We start from the raw sequence: 16241 nt of genomic DNA on the forward strand, positions 1-16241 counted from the left end.
GATGTTGAGTCATTCTTAGGAGGGGGGGCAGGGGCAGCTGAGTTGCTGAGTCATTCTTAGAAGGAGGAAGCAGAGTGAGCTGAGATGCTGAGTCATTCTTAGAAGGGGGAAGCAGGGAGAGCTGTGATGCTGAGTCATTCTTAGGAGGGGGGAGCAGGGACAGCTGAGATGCTGAATCATTCCTAGGAGGGGGTAGCAGGGAGAGCTGAGATGCTGAGTCATTAGAAGAAGGAAGTAGGGAGAGCTGAGATGCTGAGTCATTCTTAGGAGGGGAAAGCAGAGTGAGCTGAGATGCTGAGTCATTCTTAGAAGGGGGAAGCAGGGAGAGCTGAGATGCTGAGTCATTCTTAGGAGGGGGAAGCAGGGACAGCTGAGATGCTGAGTCATTAGGAGAAGGAAGTAGGGAGAGCTGAAATGCTGAGTTATTCTTAGGAGGTGAAAGCAGGGAGAGCGGAGATGCTGAGTTATACTTAGGTAGTGAAAGCAGGGAGAGCTGAAATGCTCAGTTATTCTTAGGAGGTGAAAGCAGGGAGAGCTGAGATGCTGAGTTATACTTAGGAGGGTTAAGCAGGGAGAGCTGAGCTGCTGAGTGATTAGGAGAGTGCAGCAAGGAGAGCTGAGCTACTGAGTCATTCTCAGGAGGGGGAAACGTCAAGAGCTGAGCTGCAGAGTCGCTGTAAGGCTACATGTGCATGTACACTAATCTACCCTGACCGTGGCCACGGAAAAACACAAAATGTGGCAAAATGCCTCATTTCGCCTTTTCCCACGGCCGGCAGTCAAAACATTCCTAACCTGAATGCAATTCTTCCACATTCAGGAGACGGAGGTTTAACCTCACTTAAACGGGGCAGCTCTTAAACTGCTAAAAGCCTATGTGTACATAGGATTTTATGGCGTTGAGTTTAGGAGCTTTGGCAAAAGAAATGCAAAAGCTCCTAAATTTAAGTTTAGGAGCTGTCAGTGTACATGTAGCCTAAGGAGGGTGAAGTGAGTGGAACAGGTTGAATAAGTATAAGATAAGATACACTATAGTACCTAAAGTATTGGGACGCCTGCCTTTACACACACATGAACTTTAATGGCATCCCAGTCTTAGTCCTTAGGGTTCAATATTGAGTTGGCCCACCCTTTGCAGCTATAACAGCTTCAACTCTTCTGGGAAGGCTGTCCCAAAGGTTTAGGAGTGTCTATGGGAATGTTGACCATTCTTCCAGAAGCGCATTTGTGAGGTCAGTCACTGATGTTGGAGAGGAGGCCTGGCTTGCAGTCTCCACTCTATTTCATTCCAAAGGTGTTCTATAGGGCTGAGATCAGGACTCTGTGCAGGCCAGTCAAGTTCCTCCACCCCAAACTCACTCATCCATGTCTTTATGGAGCTTGCTTTTTGAACTGGTCCAAATCATTTGGTGGAGGGGACATGGTCTCATCAGACCACAGGAGACGGTTCCAGTAATCCATGTCCTTAGTCTGCTTGTCTTCAGCAAACTGTTTGCGGGTTTCTTGTGCATCATCTTTAGAAGAGGCTTCCTTCTGGGACGACAGCCATGCAGACCAATTTGATGCAGTGTGCGGAGTATGGTCTGAGCACTGACAGGCTGACCCCCCACCCCTTCAACCTCTGCAGCAATGCTGGCAGCACTCATACGTCTATTTCCCAAAGACAACCTCTGGATATGACGCTGAGTACGTGCACTGAACTCCTTTGGTGGACCATAGTGAGGCCTGTTCTGAGTGGAACCTGTCCTGTTAAACCACCGTATGGTCTTGGCCACCGCGCTGCAGCTCAGTTTTAGAGTCTTTGCAATCTTCTTATAGTCTAGGCCATCTTTATGTAGAGCAACAATTATTTTTTTCAGATCCTCAGAGAATTCTTTGCCATGAGGTGCCATGTTGAACTTCCAGTGACCAGTATGAGAGAGTGAGAGCGATAACACCAAATTTACCACACCTGCTCCCCATTCACACCTGAGACCTTGTAACACTAACAAGTCACATGACACCGGGGAGGGAAAATGGCTAATTGGGCCCAATTGGGACATTGTCACCTAGGGGTGTACTCACTTCTGTTGCCAGCGGTTTAGACGTTAATTGCTGCGTGTTGAGTTATTTTGAGGGGACAGCAAATTTACACTGTTATACAAGCTGTACACTCACTACTTTACATTGTAGCAAAGTGTCATTTCTTCAGTGTTGTCACATGAAAAGACAGAATAAAATATTTACAAAAATGTGAGGGTTGTACTTGTGTGAGATACTGTATATATCGTGACCCATAAATCCAGGAAGGACGCCCCCCCCCCCGCTGGTTCTTGATGGAGTGGATGATGTGCGGCGTATCTTATTGGTCGGTCTCTTTTCGATATTTACAAAAATATGAGGGGTGTACTTACTTTTGTGAGATACTGTATATTATTTTTTTTATTATTTATTATTTTATATATAATTTATTTATATTGTATGTAGTTTTTGTACAGAGGGCGGCCCCTTCTATCAGAGGGAGCCCGGGGCAATTGCCACTTTTGCTCCCCTTGTAAACCCGGCCCTGCTTGCGCCTGTTCATTCTGTAAAACAATGACGAGATTAATTATCGCTGCCGATTGGAGGCTTTGTTTCTGTTTGTGACGTACGGAGTGCTATAATGCGTCCCATCAAGACAAAAAAAAAAAAAAAGAAAACAAATGGGATGCTGATGCTGTTGCCGGGCAACGGTGTACGAGGATCTGCATCTCTCTCTCTCTTTCTGCCGCGCGCGCGCTCGCCTTCCACGTGCGTCTCTCACTATAAATCAGCGGAGAGTTGTCATTCCCTCCAGTTCTGAGCAGAGGCAGAGAATGAAAGTCTGCCCGGGGAAGCATGTTCTCCGATAGACAGCGGCCAAGGAGCACCGACCAATCTCCGACCTTCCTGGAGGATAGGTGATTGATCCAATTCGTCGGCGTTGCAGCGACCCAGGCAGTGAAGCTGAAGTCTGCCTAATTTTTATGCTTTTTGTTTGACTTTTTGAAAATGTTTTTCTAAAAAGGAAGAAGGATTATACGGCGTACCGGTTGTGATCGAACGTTTCTTGATTTTTCTACTAATTTGTTTTTTATTGGAGCTGGTGGGGGGGATCTTCGTTGATGGCGCTGGGCGAGCAGATGCTGGACGAGATGCTTAACCTTCCCTGGGAATACATCAATGGAACCTATATGGGGAATGGCAGCAGACTCAACGAATCGCTGGTGAACCGGACTGAGACCGGACCGCCGCCGTTTCTCACCGACGCCTGGCTGGTGCCCCTCTTCTTCGCCTTGATCATGTTGGTGGGGCTGATTGGGAACTCTCTGGTCATCTATGTCATATCGAAGCACAGGCAGATGCGTACGGCGACCAACTTCTACATCGGTGAGTTTCTGGAAGAGCTTTGGGCAAAAATGTTTTATTAAAGGATGAGTCCACAAAAAAGCGATGTTTTATTTATTTATTTTTTAAATTGATTTCAGGTACTTATAAAAGCGCCATCATTTTCCGCAGCACTCTACATGTATATTGTACATTCACATCAGTCCCTGCTCCGAAGGAGCTTACACTCTAAGGTCTTTAACTCACATTCATGCATACACATACTAGGGTCAATTAACCTACCAGCATGTTTTTGGGGTGTGGGAGGAAACCAGAAAACCCGGAGGAAACCCACACAGGCACAGAGGCTAAACCACCCCCTGGCTTCTTTAGAATCTTGGAATCTCCCTGCCAAAACATCTTCCTCTGCTCCCCTTATAATGGACACAACAGGTGTACAGACCCGGGAACTGAGCACAGAGATGGTGGGAACCCCTCATAATGGGCACAGCGAGTGTACAGACCCGGGAACTGAGCACAGAGATGGTGGGAACCCCTCATAATGTGCACAGCAGGTGTACAGACCCAGGAACTCAGCACAGGGATGGTGAGAACCCCTCATAATGGGCACAGCAGGTGCACAGACCCGGTAACTCAGCACAGGGATGGAGGGAACCCTTCATAATGGGCACAGTCGTTGTGTACAGACCCAGGAACTCAGCACAGGGATGGTGGGAACCCCTCATAATGGGCACAGCGGGTGTACAGACCCGGGAACTCAGCACAGGGATGGTGGGAACCCCTCATAATGGGCACAGCGGGTGTACAGACCCGGGAACTCAGCACAGGGATGGAGGGAACCCCTCATAATGGGCACAGCGGGTGTACAGACCCGGGAACTCAGCACAGGGATGGAAGGAACCCCTCATAATGGGCACAGTGGGGGTACAGACCTGGTAACTCAGCACAGGGATGGTGGGAACCCCTCATAATGGGCACAGCGGGTGTACAGACCCGGGATCTTAGCACAGGGATGGAGGGAACCTCTCATAATGGGCACAGCAAGTGAACAGACCCAGGAACTCAGCACAGGGCATTTAGCACATGCCCTAAACCCCTGACTCTGGCCCTATTCATACCCTAAACCCCTAACCCTTCAATTACACATTAGACATGCTTGTGTCTAGATGTCCATATGCATCTGTGTATATATATATATATATATATATATATATATATATATTTTTTTTTTTTTTTGGTATACTGTAGTCTCGGCAACTCGTCGATGCGATTTCCTTACCCTGCTTATGCCAACAGTTTTTTTCTATTTAAATTTCATGTTTATCTTCCAATTTATTATTATGTTTTTTTTTAATTATTTTTATTTTTGTTTTGTTGTTACTATTATCATTAAGACATTCTTCTGATTAAAATGAATTTTATGCAAGTGCCTATATTTGGCACCTGCTACATTTGTTTTTATGCTACTAACTACCTTTTGTATGTTCAGATGTACAAGGGTTAATGGCAGATTAGGTCAACAATTAGCACTGCCCACTCCACGCCCCCCCCCCCCCCCATTTCAATGGGCTCTAAATTCTGTTGTTGCCGACATCTCCGTGACTTGACAAAGTGCATGCGCGTGAAACGCGTTATCCCGGCAGCCCTTCTCCCCTCTGCGTACCAGGCTGGTCAACAGGCATCTCATTCCGGTCCGGCACTTCCACCTTGCGCTGCGGTGACGTCACATGGGAGCACCAGAGGCACCCGGCTTGTCTCCCGTATGTCCGTAGCTCTGTGCGAGCTGCTGCAAGCCTGCACACCAGGGCGGTTTTTGCTTTACCTTGCTACACCGGCTCAAGTGGCCATCAACCTTCGTACATCTGGACCCACCGGCCTGGTACTGTAATGGCTTTTATTGACTAAAGGTTTTAACGCAATTGTGTGCAATAAAGTGTATTGAGACTTTCCATTGGCCTTCGTCACTTACAAGGAAATAGTGGTCATCATCCCTCCAGATAGCGCTGTCCTTTCTGTTGCCTGCCTATTTTAGTACCTCCATATACTAACTGTGACGGCTGCACTGGGTGAGCCATACCATAGGGACAGTGTGAATCCAAATAGGGCTTAGCACTTGGGACACCTTGCTGTTGTTTCTAACCCTGACCCTAACCCTACCCTAAACCCCTAACCCTACCCTAAACCCCTAACGCTGACCTTAAGTATAACCTTAAAACCCTAACTTTGAAACCCTAACCATAATCTTATACCCTTAACTATAACCTTAACCATAGCCTAAACCCCTAATTCTGGCCCTAACCATAACCTTAAACCCCTAACCATAATCTTTAACCCCTTACTCTGGCCCTAACCATGCCCTAAACCCCAAATTCTGGCCCTAACCATAACCTTACACCCATAACCATAATCCTTAACCCTTTACTCTGGCCTTAACCATACCCTAAACCCCTAACCCTGACCCTCACCGTACCCTAAACCCATAACCCTGACCTTAACCATAACCTTAAATCCTAACTATACCCTAAATCCCTAACTATTTCCTTAACCATACCCGTAAACCCCTAATTCTGACCCTAATCATAGAAAACCCCTTACTCTGACCCTAACCATGACATTAAACCTCTTACTCTGACCCTAACCATGACATTAAACCTCTTACTCTGATCCTAACCATGACTTTAAACCCCAAATTCTGATCCTAACCATGAAAGTAAACCCTACTTTCCCTAAACATGACCTTAAACCTCTAATTCTGACCCTAACAAGAGTAAACCCCTTACTCTGGCCCTAAGCATGCCCTAAACCCCTAACCCTACCCTAATCCCCTAGCCCTGACCCTCACCCTACCCTACCCTAAACCGATAACCATAACCATAACCTTAAATCCTAACTATACCCTAAATCCCTAACTATTTCCCGAACCATGACCGTAAACCCCTAATTCTGACCCTAACCACAGTAAACCCCTTACTCTGACCCTAACCATGACTTTAAACCCCTAATTCTGACCCTAACCACAGTAAACCCCTTACTCTGACCCTAACCGTGACATTAAACCCCTAATTCTGACCCTAACCATGATGTTAAACCCTTCTTTCCCTAAACATGACCTTAAACCTCTAATTCTGACCCTAACAAGAGTTAACCCCTTACTCTGGCCCTAAGCATGCCCTAAACCCCTAACCCTACCCTAAACCCTGACCCTCACCCTCACCTTACCCTAAAAAGATAGTCATGACCTTAACCATAACCTTAAATCCTAACTATACCCTAAATCCCTAACTATTTCCCTAACCATGACCGTAAACCCCTAATTCTGACCCTAACCATAGTAAACCCCTTACTCTGACCCTAACCATTACATTAAACCCCTTTCTCTGACCCTAAACATGACTTTAAACCCCTAATTCTGACCCTAACCATGACGTTAAACCCTTCTTTCCCAAAACATGACCTTAAACCTCTAATTCTGACCCTAACAAGAGTAAACCCCTAACCCTGACCCTCACCCTACCCTAAACCGTTAAGCATGACCTTAACTATAACCTTAAATCCTAACTATACCCTAAATCCCTAACTATTTCCCTAACCATAACCGTAAACCCCTAATTCTGACCCTAGCCATAGTAAACCCCTTACTCTGACCCTAACCGTGACATTAAACCTCTTACTTTGACCCTAACCAGGACCTTAAACCCCTAATTTTGACTCTAACCATGACCTTAAACCCTTAACTCTTTCTCTAAACATGACCTTATACCCCTAATTTTGACCCTAGCCATGACCTTAAACCTCTAACTCTTTCCCTAACCATTATTTTAAACCCCCAAATTTGACTCTAACCATAGCAACTCCCTTACTCTAGCCCTAGCCATGACCTTAAACCCCTAACTCTGACCCCAACGATAAAATGAAACTCCTAACTCTGACTCTTGCCATAAACCTAAATCCCTAATACTGACCCCAACCATAACCTTAAACCCCTAATTCTGACCCTAACCATAGTCTTAAATCCTTGACTCTGACCCTAGCCATAACCTTAAAAACCAAACTCTGACCTTAGCCATAAAATTAAGCCCTTAAATGTGACTCTAACTAGGGATGAGCTCAGTCGAATGCTAACACAAATAAAAGGTTACTGCACTGACTGACCCTTTGGTATTGGGGACATTGTTTCTTCCTGTTGACACCAACAACAGTGCATAATTCCTGTCACTGATATCAACAATGGGGCACTATTTCTACCACTGACCTCAACAAAGGACAATATTCTTCCCATTGACACCAATGATGGGGCACTATTCTTCTCACTGACATCAATGATGGGACACTATTCCTCCCACTGACACCAATGATGTGGCACTATTCTTCCCACTGACACCAATGATGGGGCACTATTCCTCCCACTGACACCAATGATGGGGCACTATTCCTCCCACTGACACCAATGATGGGGCACTATTCCTCCCACTGACACCAATGATGGGACACTATTCCTCCCACTGACACCAATGATGTGGCACTATTCCTCCCACTGACACCAGTGATGGGACACTATTCCTCCCACTGACACCAATGATGGAGCACTATTCCTCCATCTGACAACAATGATGGGGCACTATTCTTCTCACTGACACCAATGATGGGACACTATTCCTCCCATTGACACCAATGATGGAGCACTATTCCTCCACCTGACAACAATGATGGGGCACTATTCCTCCCACTGACACCAATGATGGGGCACTATTCTTCCCACTGACACCAATGATGGAGCACTATTCCTCCACCTGACAACAATGATGGGGCACTATTCCTCCACCTGACAACAATGATGGGGCACTATTCCTCCCACTGACACCAATGATGGGGCACTATTCCTCCCACTGACACCAATGATGGGGCACTATTCCTCCCACTGACACCAATGATGGGGCACTATTCCTCCCACTGACACCAATGATGGGGCACTATTCTTCCCACTGACACCAATGATGGAGCACTATTCCTCCACCTGACAACAATGATGGGGCACTATTCCTCCACCTGACAACAATGATGGAGCACTATTCCTCCACCTGACAACAATGATGGGGCACTATTCCTCCCACTGACACCAATGATGGGGCACTATTCCTCCCACTGACACCAATGATGGGGCACTATTCCTCCCACTGACACCAATGATGGGGCACTATTCCTCCCACTGACACCAATGATGGGGCACTATTCTTCCCACTGACACCAATGATGGGGCACTATTCCTTCTCCTGATACCAACAGTGGAGCAATAATCCTCCCAGTAATACCAATGACAGGACATTGTTTAATCCCCGTTGACACTAGAGCATTTTGTACTCACGCTGGCCACATTCTGGTCCCTTCAAAGTCTGATAGACAGTAAACTGCCCTTTGTTTGGAAAGTTTGGAGGTCCCCACTCTATACACCTGAATTACAGTTTCTAAAATATAATCCCCTTTACCAAGATTTCTGAGTCTCTTCACTAAGGTATGGTTGGTGCAGGTACAGTCTCACCACCCATTGTCTTCAGAACATTGGAGAGACCTCCATAAACTTGTGAGGTCGCCTTTGCCAACAATAATAAATTAATAGATTGGAAAGGGTAGGGTCAGAAGTGGGGGGAGGAGGGGTGACAATTGTGTATCTGGTCATTTGGATAGGTTTTCAAGCCTGTCCAATCGATAAGTGCCCCAGCCCTGTTTGCAGGTACTTATAGACGTGAGATCCGGCCAAAAGCCCTCTAAGTCCGATACCTCCTTGACTACTAATCCACACAGTAGATTTAGACAATGTTAATACTAGGAAAAAGCTGAGATAAAAATATAAGTTCATGGGAAGATCAGCTAAACCATTAACACATTAGGGATACAAAAGGAACTTCTCCCTTCTGAATTGGGCTCTCTAAATTCTCAGTCCATGCCGTCATCTCATTGTGTGATGCCAAATGCTGCATGACCAACCTGATCCATGACAGTCGGGATGTGTTGTATTATCCTTCTGCAGGACTGCACCTGGTAATAATTCTTCACTTCCATTACACTGCTGATCTCTTCACCCAGCAGATTGGTGATGCATGGAGAACATCTGATTACTGCAGATGCATCATTCATCAAATACATGTGGAAGGCACACATTAGATCAAGATGTCTCTGTACAGAATGGTCCTTCTATAATCTACGGGGGCATCACTGGGATATACAGTGCCTTGCAAAAGTATTCACCCCCTTAAACTTTTCGACCTTTTGCCACATTTCAGGCTTCAAACATAAAGATATAAAACTGTAATTTTTTGCGAAGAATCAACAACAAGTGGGACACAATCATGAAGTGGAACGAAATTTATTGGATATTTCAAACTTTGTTAACAAATAAAAAACTGAAAAATTGGGCGTGCAAAATTATTCAGCCCCTTTACTTTCAGTGCAGCAAACTCTCTCCAGAAGTTCAGTGAGGATCTCTGAATGATCCAATGTTGACCTAAATGACTAATGGTGATAAATAGAATCCACCTGTGTGTAATCAAGTCTCCGTATAAATGCACCTGCACTGTGATAGTCTCAGAGGTCCGTTTAAAGCGCAGAGAGCATCATGAAGAACAAGGAACACACCAGGCAGGTCCGAGATACTGTTGTGGAGAAGTTTAAAGCCGGATTTGGATACAAAAAGATTTCCCAAGCTTTAAACATCCCAAGGAGCACTGTGCAAGCGATAATATTGAAATGGAAGGAGTATCAGACCACTGCAAATCTACGAAGACCTGGCCGTCCCTCTAAACTTTCAGCTCATACAAGGAGAAGACTGATCAGAGATGCAGCCAAGAGGCCCATGATCACTCTGGATGAACTGCAGAGATCTACAGCTGAGGTGGGAGACTCTGTCCATAGGACAATAATCAGTCGTATACTGCACAAATCTGCCCTTTATGGAAGAGTGGCAAGAAGAAAGCCATTTCTTAAAGATATCCATAAAAAGTGTCATTTAAAGTTTGCCACAAGCCACCTGGGAGACACCAAACATGTGGAAGAAGGGGCTCTGGTCAGATGAAACCAAAATCTAACTTTTTGGCAACAATGCAAAACGTTATGTTTGGCGTAAAAGCAACACAGCTCATCACCCTGAACACACCATCCCCCACTGTCATACATGGTGGTGGCAGCATCATGGTTTGGGCCTGCTTTTCTTCAGCAGGGACAGGGAAGATGGTTAAAATTGATGGGACGATGGATGGAGCCAAATACAAGACCATTCTAGAAGAAAACCTGATGGAGTCTGCAAAAGACCTGAGACTGGGATGGAGATTTGTCTTCCAAGAAGACAATGATCCAAAACATAAAGCAAAATCTACAATGGAATGGTTCACAAATAAACATATCCAGGTGTTAGAATGGCCAAGTCAAAGTCCAGACCTGAATCCAATGGAGAATCTGTGGAAAGAACTGAAAACTGCTGTTCACAAACGCTCTCCATCCAACCTCACTGAGCTCGAGCTGTTTTGCAAGGAGGAATGGGCAAAAATTTCAGTCTCTCGATGTGCAAAACCGATAGGGACATACCCCAAGCGACTTACAGCTGTAATTGCAGCAAAAGGTGGCGCTACAAAGCATTAACTTAAGGGGGCTGAATAATTTTGCACACCCAATTTTTCAGTTTTTTATTTGTTAAAAAAGTTTGAAATATCCAAACAATTTCCTTCCACTTCATGATTGTGTCCCACTTGTTGTTGATTCTTCACAAAAAATTACAGTTTTATATCTTTATGTTTGAAGCCTGAAATGTGGCAAAAGGTTGAAAAGTTCAAGGGGGCCGAATACTTTCGCAAAGCACTGTAAATACTGCAGTTATGAATAGATTGACAGAGTTTGCCAAATCACTATCTCTCTGTCTCTCTGTCCCTTTTCCATGTGGCCCCTTTCCTTCCTTTGTTCCTTGTTCTATGAGACTCCCCCTTGACCCTGTTCTATATGACTCTTCTTCTTTCCCTGTCTCTGTTTCATGTGACTCCTCTCCTCCTTCCATCTGAGTTCCATGTGACCTTGTATAACCTTGTGTTAATAGAGCTCTATAGTTTAAGCTGAAATGTACACACACATGTTAATGAGTCTTTAAGGTGCCAACTCCGGTGCTCTTCACCTTTTTTCTTTAGATGGACATATGGAGTTTTATTCAAAAAGAGACCCTGAAGGCAAACAGCTTCTGCTAATCTCTTGGTTTAGATATCACATGATGGCGTGGAGATATAAATAATGCAAGGATATAGACAAAACATAAATTAATTTTTTTTTTAAAGAAGGGGCAGTGGCATCCTGGGAATTAGTCCAACCCCTGAGCTATGGAAAAACGAACAAAGAATCAACTACCCAACCGGAAACACAGCCGTGTGATTAGACAGGAAACAATGTATCCAACTACCTAACTAGAGAACAGGATCTACTGCCAATACCGGCTTTTTAGGTTTTTTGATTGCTAAAAGAATGAATCCAATTGGTTGGTCCGAGGGGAAAGGAGAATGGGGAGGGGGAAAAAAAACAAAATTAGGACTTTAAGGGTACCATAGTAATAGATACAAAAGATAAAAAATCGATATATTTTATTCAAAATGTTAAAAAATCATAGCACAAGGAGACACACAAATGTACTACAAAAATACAAGTAAATTTACAGAAACAGAAACAAATTAAACATGTGATTATCCCAAAAGGGATTTTCAGAAATCCAGGCGTATGTTCCTCGACATGTTTCGTGGTAAAAACCACTTCTTCAGGAGGATATTTTAAACACTACGCATATTCTGATAATGATAAACAGTGAATTAGTATCAAATGTCTCCAAATACAACAAGGAAATATAAATAGATGGGAGGAGCTGCCTCACCTGAAGCTGAAAGCCACCATGGATCACAGTCAAAAGGCCCGACCACCAAATTGCCTCCCCGGCGGACATGGGAGACACTATAGTAGGCTATAGAAATGGACAAATTAGAAGTATAATATGTATGGAGGAGTATATCAGTGCACCGCCCCTTGATAATATATACACTCTGGATGTTGGTACTACTTACCATCATATATCACAGGCTTCTATATGAATCCAATTGGTTACCATGGACAATGTCTCCATTATAGATGAGGAACTTCTGAAAAGTTTCATCAGTTTAGGTTTGGCCAAGCTTCCTAAAAACTCTTGAGCAGCAAATGATGTTTGCGTGAATTAATGTTTTCGGAAGCTCCTAGCAGCCATTCCTAATGAGACTCCCCCTAAAGTCTGAAGGACAGTCAATTGGCCCTTTGTTTAACCACTTGCCGACCGCTCACATTGGTGCTACTGCGGCAAAGTGGTTCGATTCCGTCCAGCGACATAGACCTACGTCGCTGGACTCCTCCCGTTGTGGGCGGCGCACGCGCGCCGCCGGAGGCTCGCTCCCGCTGTATTCAGTCACAGCGGGAGTTGGGCCCCGATCGTCTGGGAATCGAGTGTGGAGATCCGCCCACTTGTGTAAACAAAGCGGGCGGATCTCCTAAGTGACAGGCAGGGTCAGATTGTAGGATTCAGCATAGCTGAACATGCGATCTGTCCCTGTGCCACTCAGTCACCTCCCCCCACACACGTCAGTAAGCACCAGGCATACATTAACCCCTCCCTCTCCAATAAAAATTAACCCCTTCCCTGCCAGTGTCATTTTTACAGTAACAGTGCATATATATAGCACTGATTACTGTAGTAATGTCACTGGTACCCCCAAAAGTGTCAAAAATGTCAGTCAAGGGTCCGATCTGTCCGCCGCAATGTCGCAGTCCCACAAAAAAAAATCACAGATCGCCGCCATTATTCGTTAAAAAAAAAAAACACCAAAAATGACAGAAATCTTTCCCTTAGTTAGTAAACGCAATAACTTTTGCGCAAACCAATCAAAATACGCTTATTGCGATTTTTTTTACCAAAAATATGTAAAAAAAAACAAATTGGACTAAAATGATAAAGGATTTTGATTTTTACATTTTTTGGGGGGAATTTCATATAAAAAAAATGTGAAAAATATTGTTATTTTTTCAAAATTGTCGCTCTTTTTTTGTTTATAGCGTAAAAAGTAAAAATCGCACAGGTGATCAAATACCACCAAAAGAAAGCTCTGTTTGTGGGAAAAAAAGGACGCTTTTTTGTACAGCGTTGCATGACTGCGCAATTGTCAGTTAAAGTCGCACAGTGCCGAATCGCAAAAAGTGGCCTGGACGGAAGATAGCAAAATCCTCCGGTGGTAAAGTGGTTAAAAAGTCTGGAGACCCCCTGGTCCATAAAAAACGTCCGAAAATAGATAATTGGATTGGGGAACCTGGTGTCAGTCAAGCTGAGGGGTCTCAGGCAACAGCTAAAACAGGTATAAGGCAGAAACAAGTGTAATAGGTCAAAGAGTGCAAATAAAAAATCTTTAGGAGTCCAAAGCCTTTATGGTTCGAGTGGTTAGAAAAGCCGGACAGAAGACATGTAACGTGTTTTGGGGGCCCCATCATCCCCATTCATCAGGGCTGGGTGAAATGGTAGAATTGCCACTTCTTCTGTGAACATTATCACTGCCTTTTGTTTATAACATCCCCCGCCCGCAGGAGTACTTTGGAGTCCATTTAAAATTCCCCAATGAGTGTGTGGCCCCCAAAACGCGTAGTCGTTTGCCCTGCTTGTTTTAACCAGCTGAACAATAGAAATAGGTGTGCACAGCCTATTGCTTTAGGGTGTGTACCCCAAAGCTCAAACACACATACCCTTTTTTTTTTTTTTTAGCCCCCAGTGGGGGGCTTTGGTGTAATATCAGGAATCTGAACAGACCCCTGATGTCTCACTTCTGAGACAGAGAACGGGACTGAGGACAGAGACACCCAAGTCTCTTTCTCTGCAGCCTCAGCTTCACTGGATATCGAAGGAATGGCAAGTGAGCTGTGCTGAGTGACTTCCTGTTCATTCACAAGCTGAAGCGTAGTAAACACAATTTACTATGCTTCAGTGATGAATGGACACAGGAGGGATCAGTACAGAACAGCAGTGGCGGAGCCAGAGGGTTAGCTGGGGTGTCAATTGACACCCCAGAAAAAGTCCCTGCCACCCCTGTTGCCACCCCGATCCAGGCTGGCAGCGGAGGAATCACAGGCAGTGGTGGGATGGGATCAGCCGGTTCGCAGAACCGGCTGATCCCTCTAAGCTGGCGGCCAGGGTCAGGGAGCAGCAGAACAGTGCGTCCCGAAGCCGAGCCCGCCCATTCTGTGACAATAGCGAATGAAAATTCGCTATTGTCACATGGATCCTCCTCCGGCCAATCAGGGAGCGGGTCCTCCCGCTTCCTGATTGGCCGAATGGCAAATGCCGTGCCATTGGTCGAGGAGGCGCCGGCGGGAGGACTGAGAAGATGCAGGGAGCCGCGGACCGATGATAAGCTGCTGTGATGACCGTCCGTCCGTGAGGTAAGTAAGCCGGTCTCATGGGGGGGGGGGGGGGGGGACGCTGGCACTCTGCAATGATTGCGGGCAAATGCTGTGGCACTCTGCAATAATCATTGGGGGCAAGGCTGTCTCACTGCAATAATCATTGGGGGCAAGGCTGTCTCACTCTGCAATAATCATTGGGGGCAAGGCTGTCTCACTGCAATAATCATTGGGGGCAAGGCTGTCTCACTCTGCAATAATCATTGGGGGCATTTCTGTGGCACTCTGCAATAATCATTGGGGGCATTGCTGTCTCACTCTGCAATAATCATTGGGGGCATTGCTGTCTCACTGCAATAATCATTGGGGGCATTTCTGTGGCACTCTGCAATAATCATTGGGGGCATTGCTGTGGCACTCTGCAATAATCATTGGGGGCAAGGCTGTCTCACTGCAATAATCATTGGGGGCATTGCTGTCTCACTGCAATAATCATTGGGGGCAAGGCTGTCTCACTGCAATAATCATTGGGGGCAAGGCTGTCTCACTCTGCAATAATCATTGGGGGCAAGGCTGTCTCACTCTGCAATAATCATTGGGGGCATTGCTGTGGCACTCTGCAATAATCATTGGGGGCAAGGCTGTCTCACTGCAATAATCATTGGGGGCATTGCTGTCTCACTCTGCAATAATCATTGGGGGCATTGCTGTCTCACTCTGCAATAATCATTGGGGGCATTGCTGTGGCACTCTGCAATAATCATTGGGGGCAAGGCTGTCTCACTGCAATAATCATTGGGGGCAAGGCTGTCTCACTCTGCAATAATCATTGGGGGCATTGCTGTCTCACTCTGCAATAATCATTGGGGGCAAGGCTGTCTCACTCTGCAATAATCATTGGGGGCATTGCTGTGGCACTCTGCAATAATCATTGGGGGCAAGGCTGTCTCACTCTGCAATAATCATTGGGGGCATTTCTGTGGCACTCTGCAATAATCATTGGGGGCATTGCTGTGGCACTCTGCAATAATCATTGGGGGCATTGCTGTGGCACTCTGCAATAATCATTGGGGGCATTGCTGTGGCACTCTGCAATAATCATTGGGGGCAAGGCTGTCTCACTGCAATAATCATTGGGGGCATTGCTGTCTCACTGCAATAAACATTGGGGGCAAGGCTGTCTCACTGCAATAATCATTGGGGGCATTGCTGTGGCACTCTGCAATAATCATTGGGGGCAAGGCTGTCTCACTGCAATAATCATTGGGGGCATTGCTGTCTCACTGCAATAATCATTGGGGGCAAGGCTGTCTCACTCTGCAATAATCATTGGGGGCAAGGCTGTCTCACTCTGCAATAATCATTGGGGGCATTGCTGTCTCACTCTGCAATAATCATTGGGGGCAAGGCTGTCTCACTCTGCAATAATCATTGGGGGCATTTCTGTGGCACTCTGCAATAATCAT

General features: G+C 45.5%; 1 protein-coding gene across 1 annotated transcript in view; it reads left to right on the top strand.

The window, feature by feature from the left end:
- The first annotated feature begins 3113 nt into the window (after positions 1–3113).
- The window catches only part of LOC309561382 (G-protein coupled receptor 54-like), a 47257-nt gene continuing 34129 nt past the window's right edge, over positions 3114–16241 (top strand). The window contains exon 1 of the mRNA XM_082265264.1: positions 3114–3387. Within this exon, the coding sequence (XP_082121390.1) occupies positions 3123–3387 (265 nt within the window). The 5' untranslated portion in view covers positions 3114–3122. The remainder of the gene's footprint in view (positions 3388–16241) is intronic.

Source organism: Pelophylax lessonae (assembly GCF_965119305.1).
Source record: "Pelophylax lessonae genome assembly, chromosome: 8".
NCBI classification, from domain to species: Eukaryota; Metazoa; Chordata; class Amphibia; order Anura; family Ranidae; genus Pelophylax; species Pelophylax lessonae.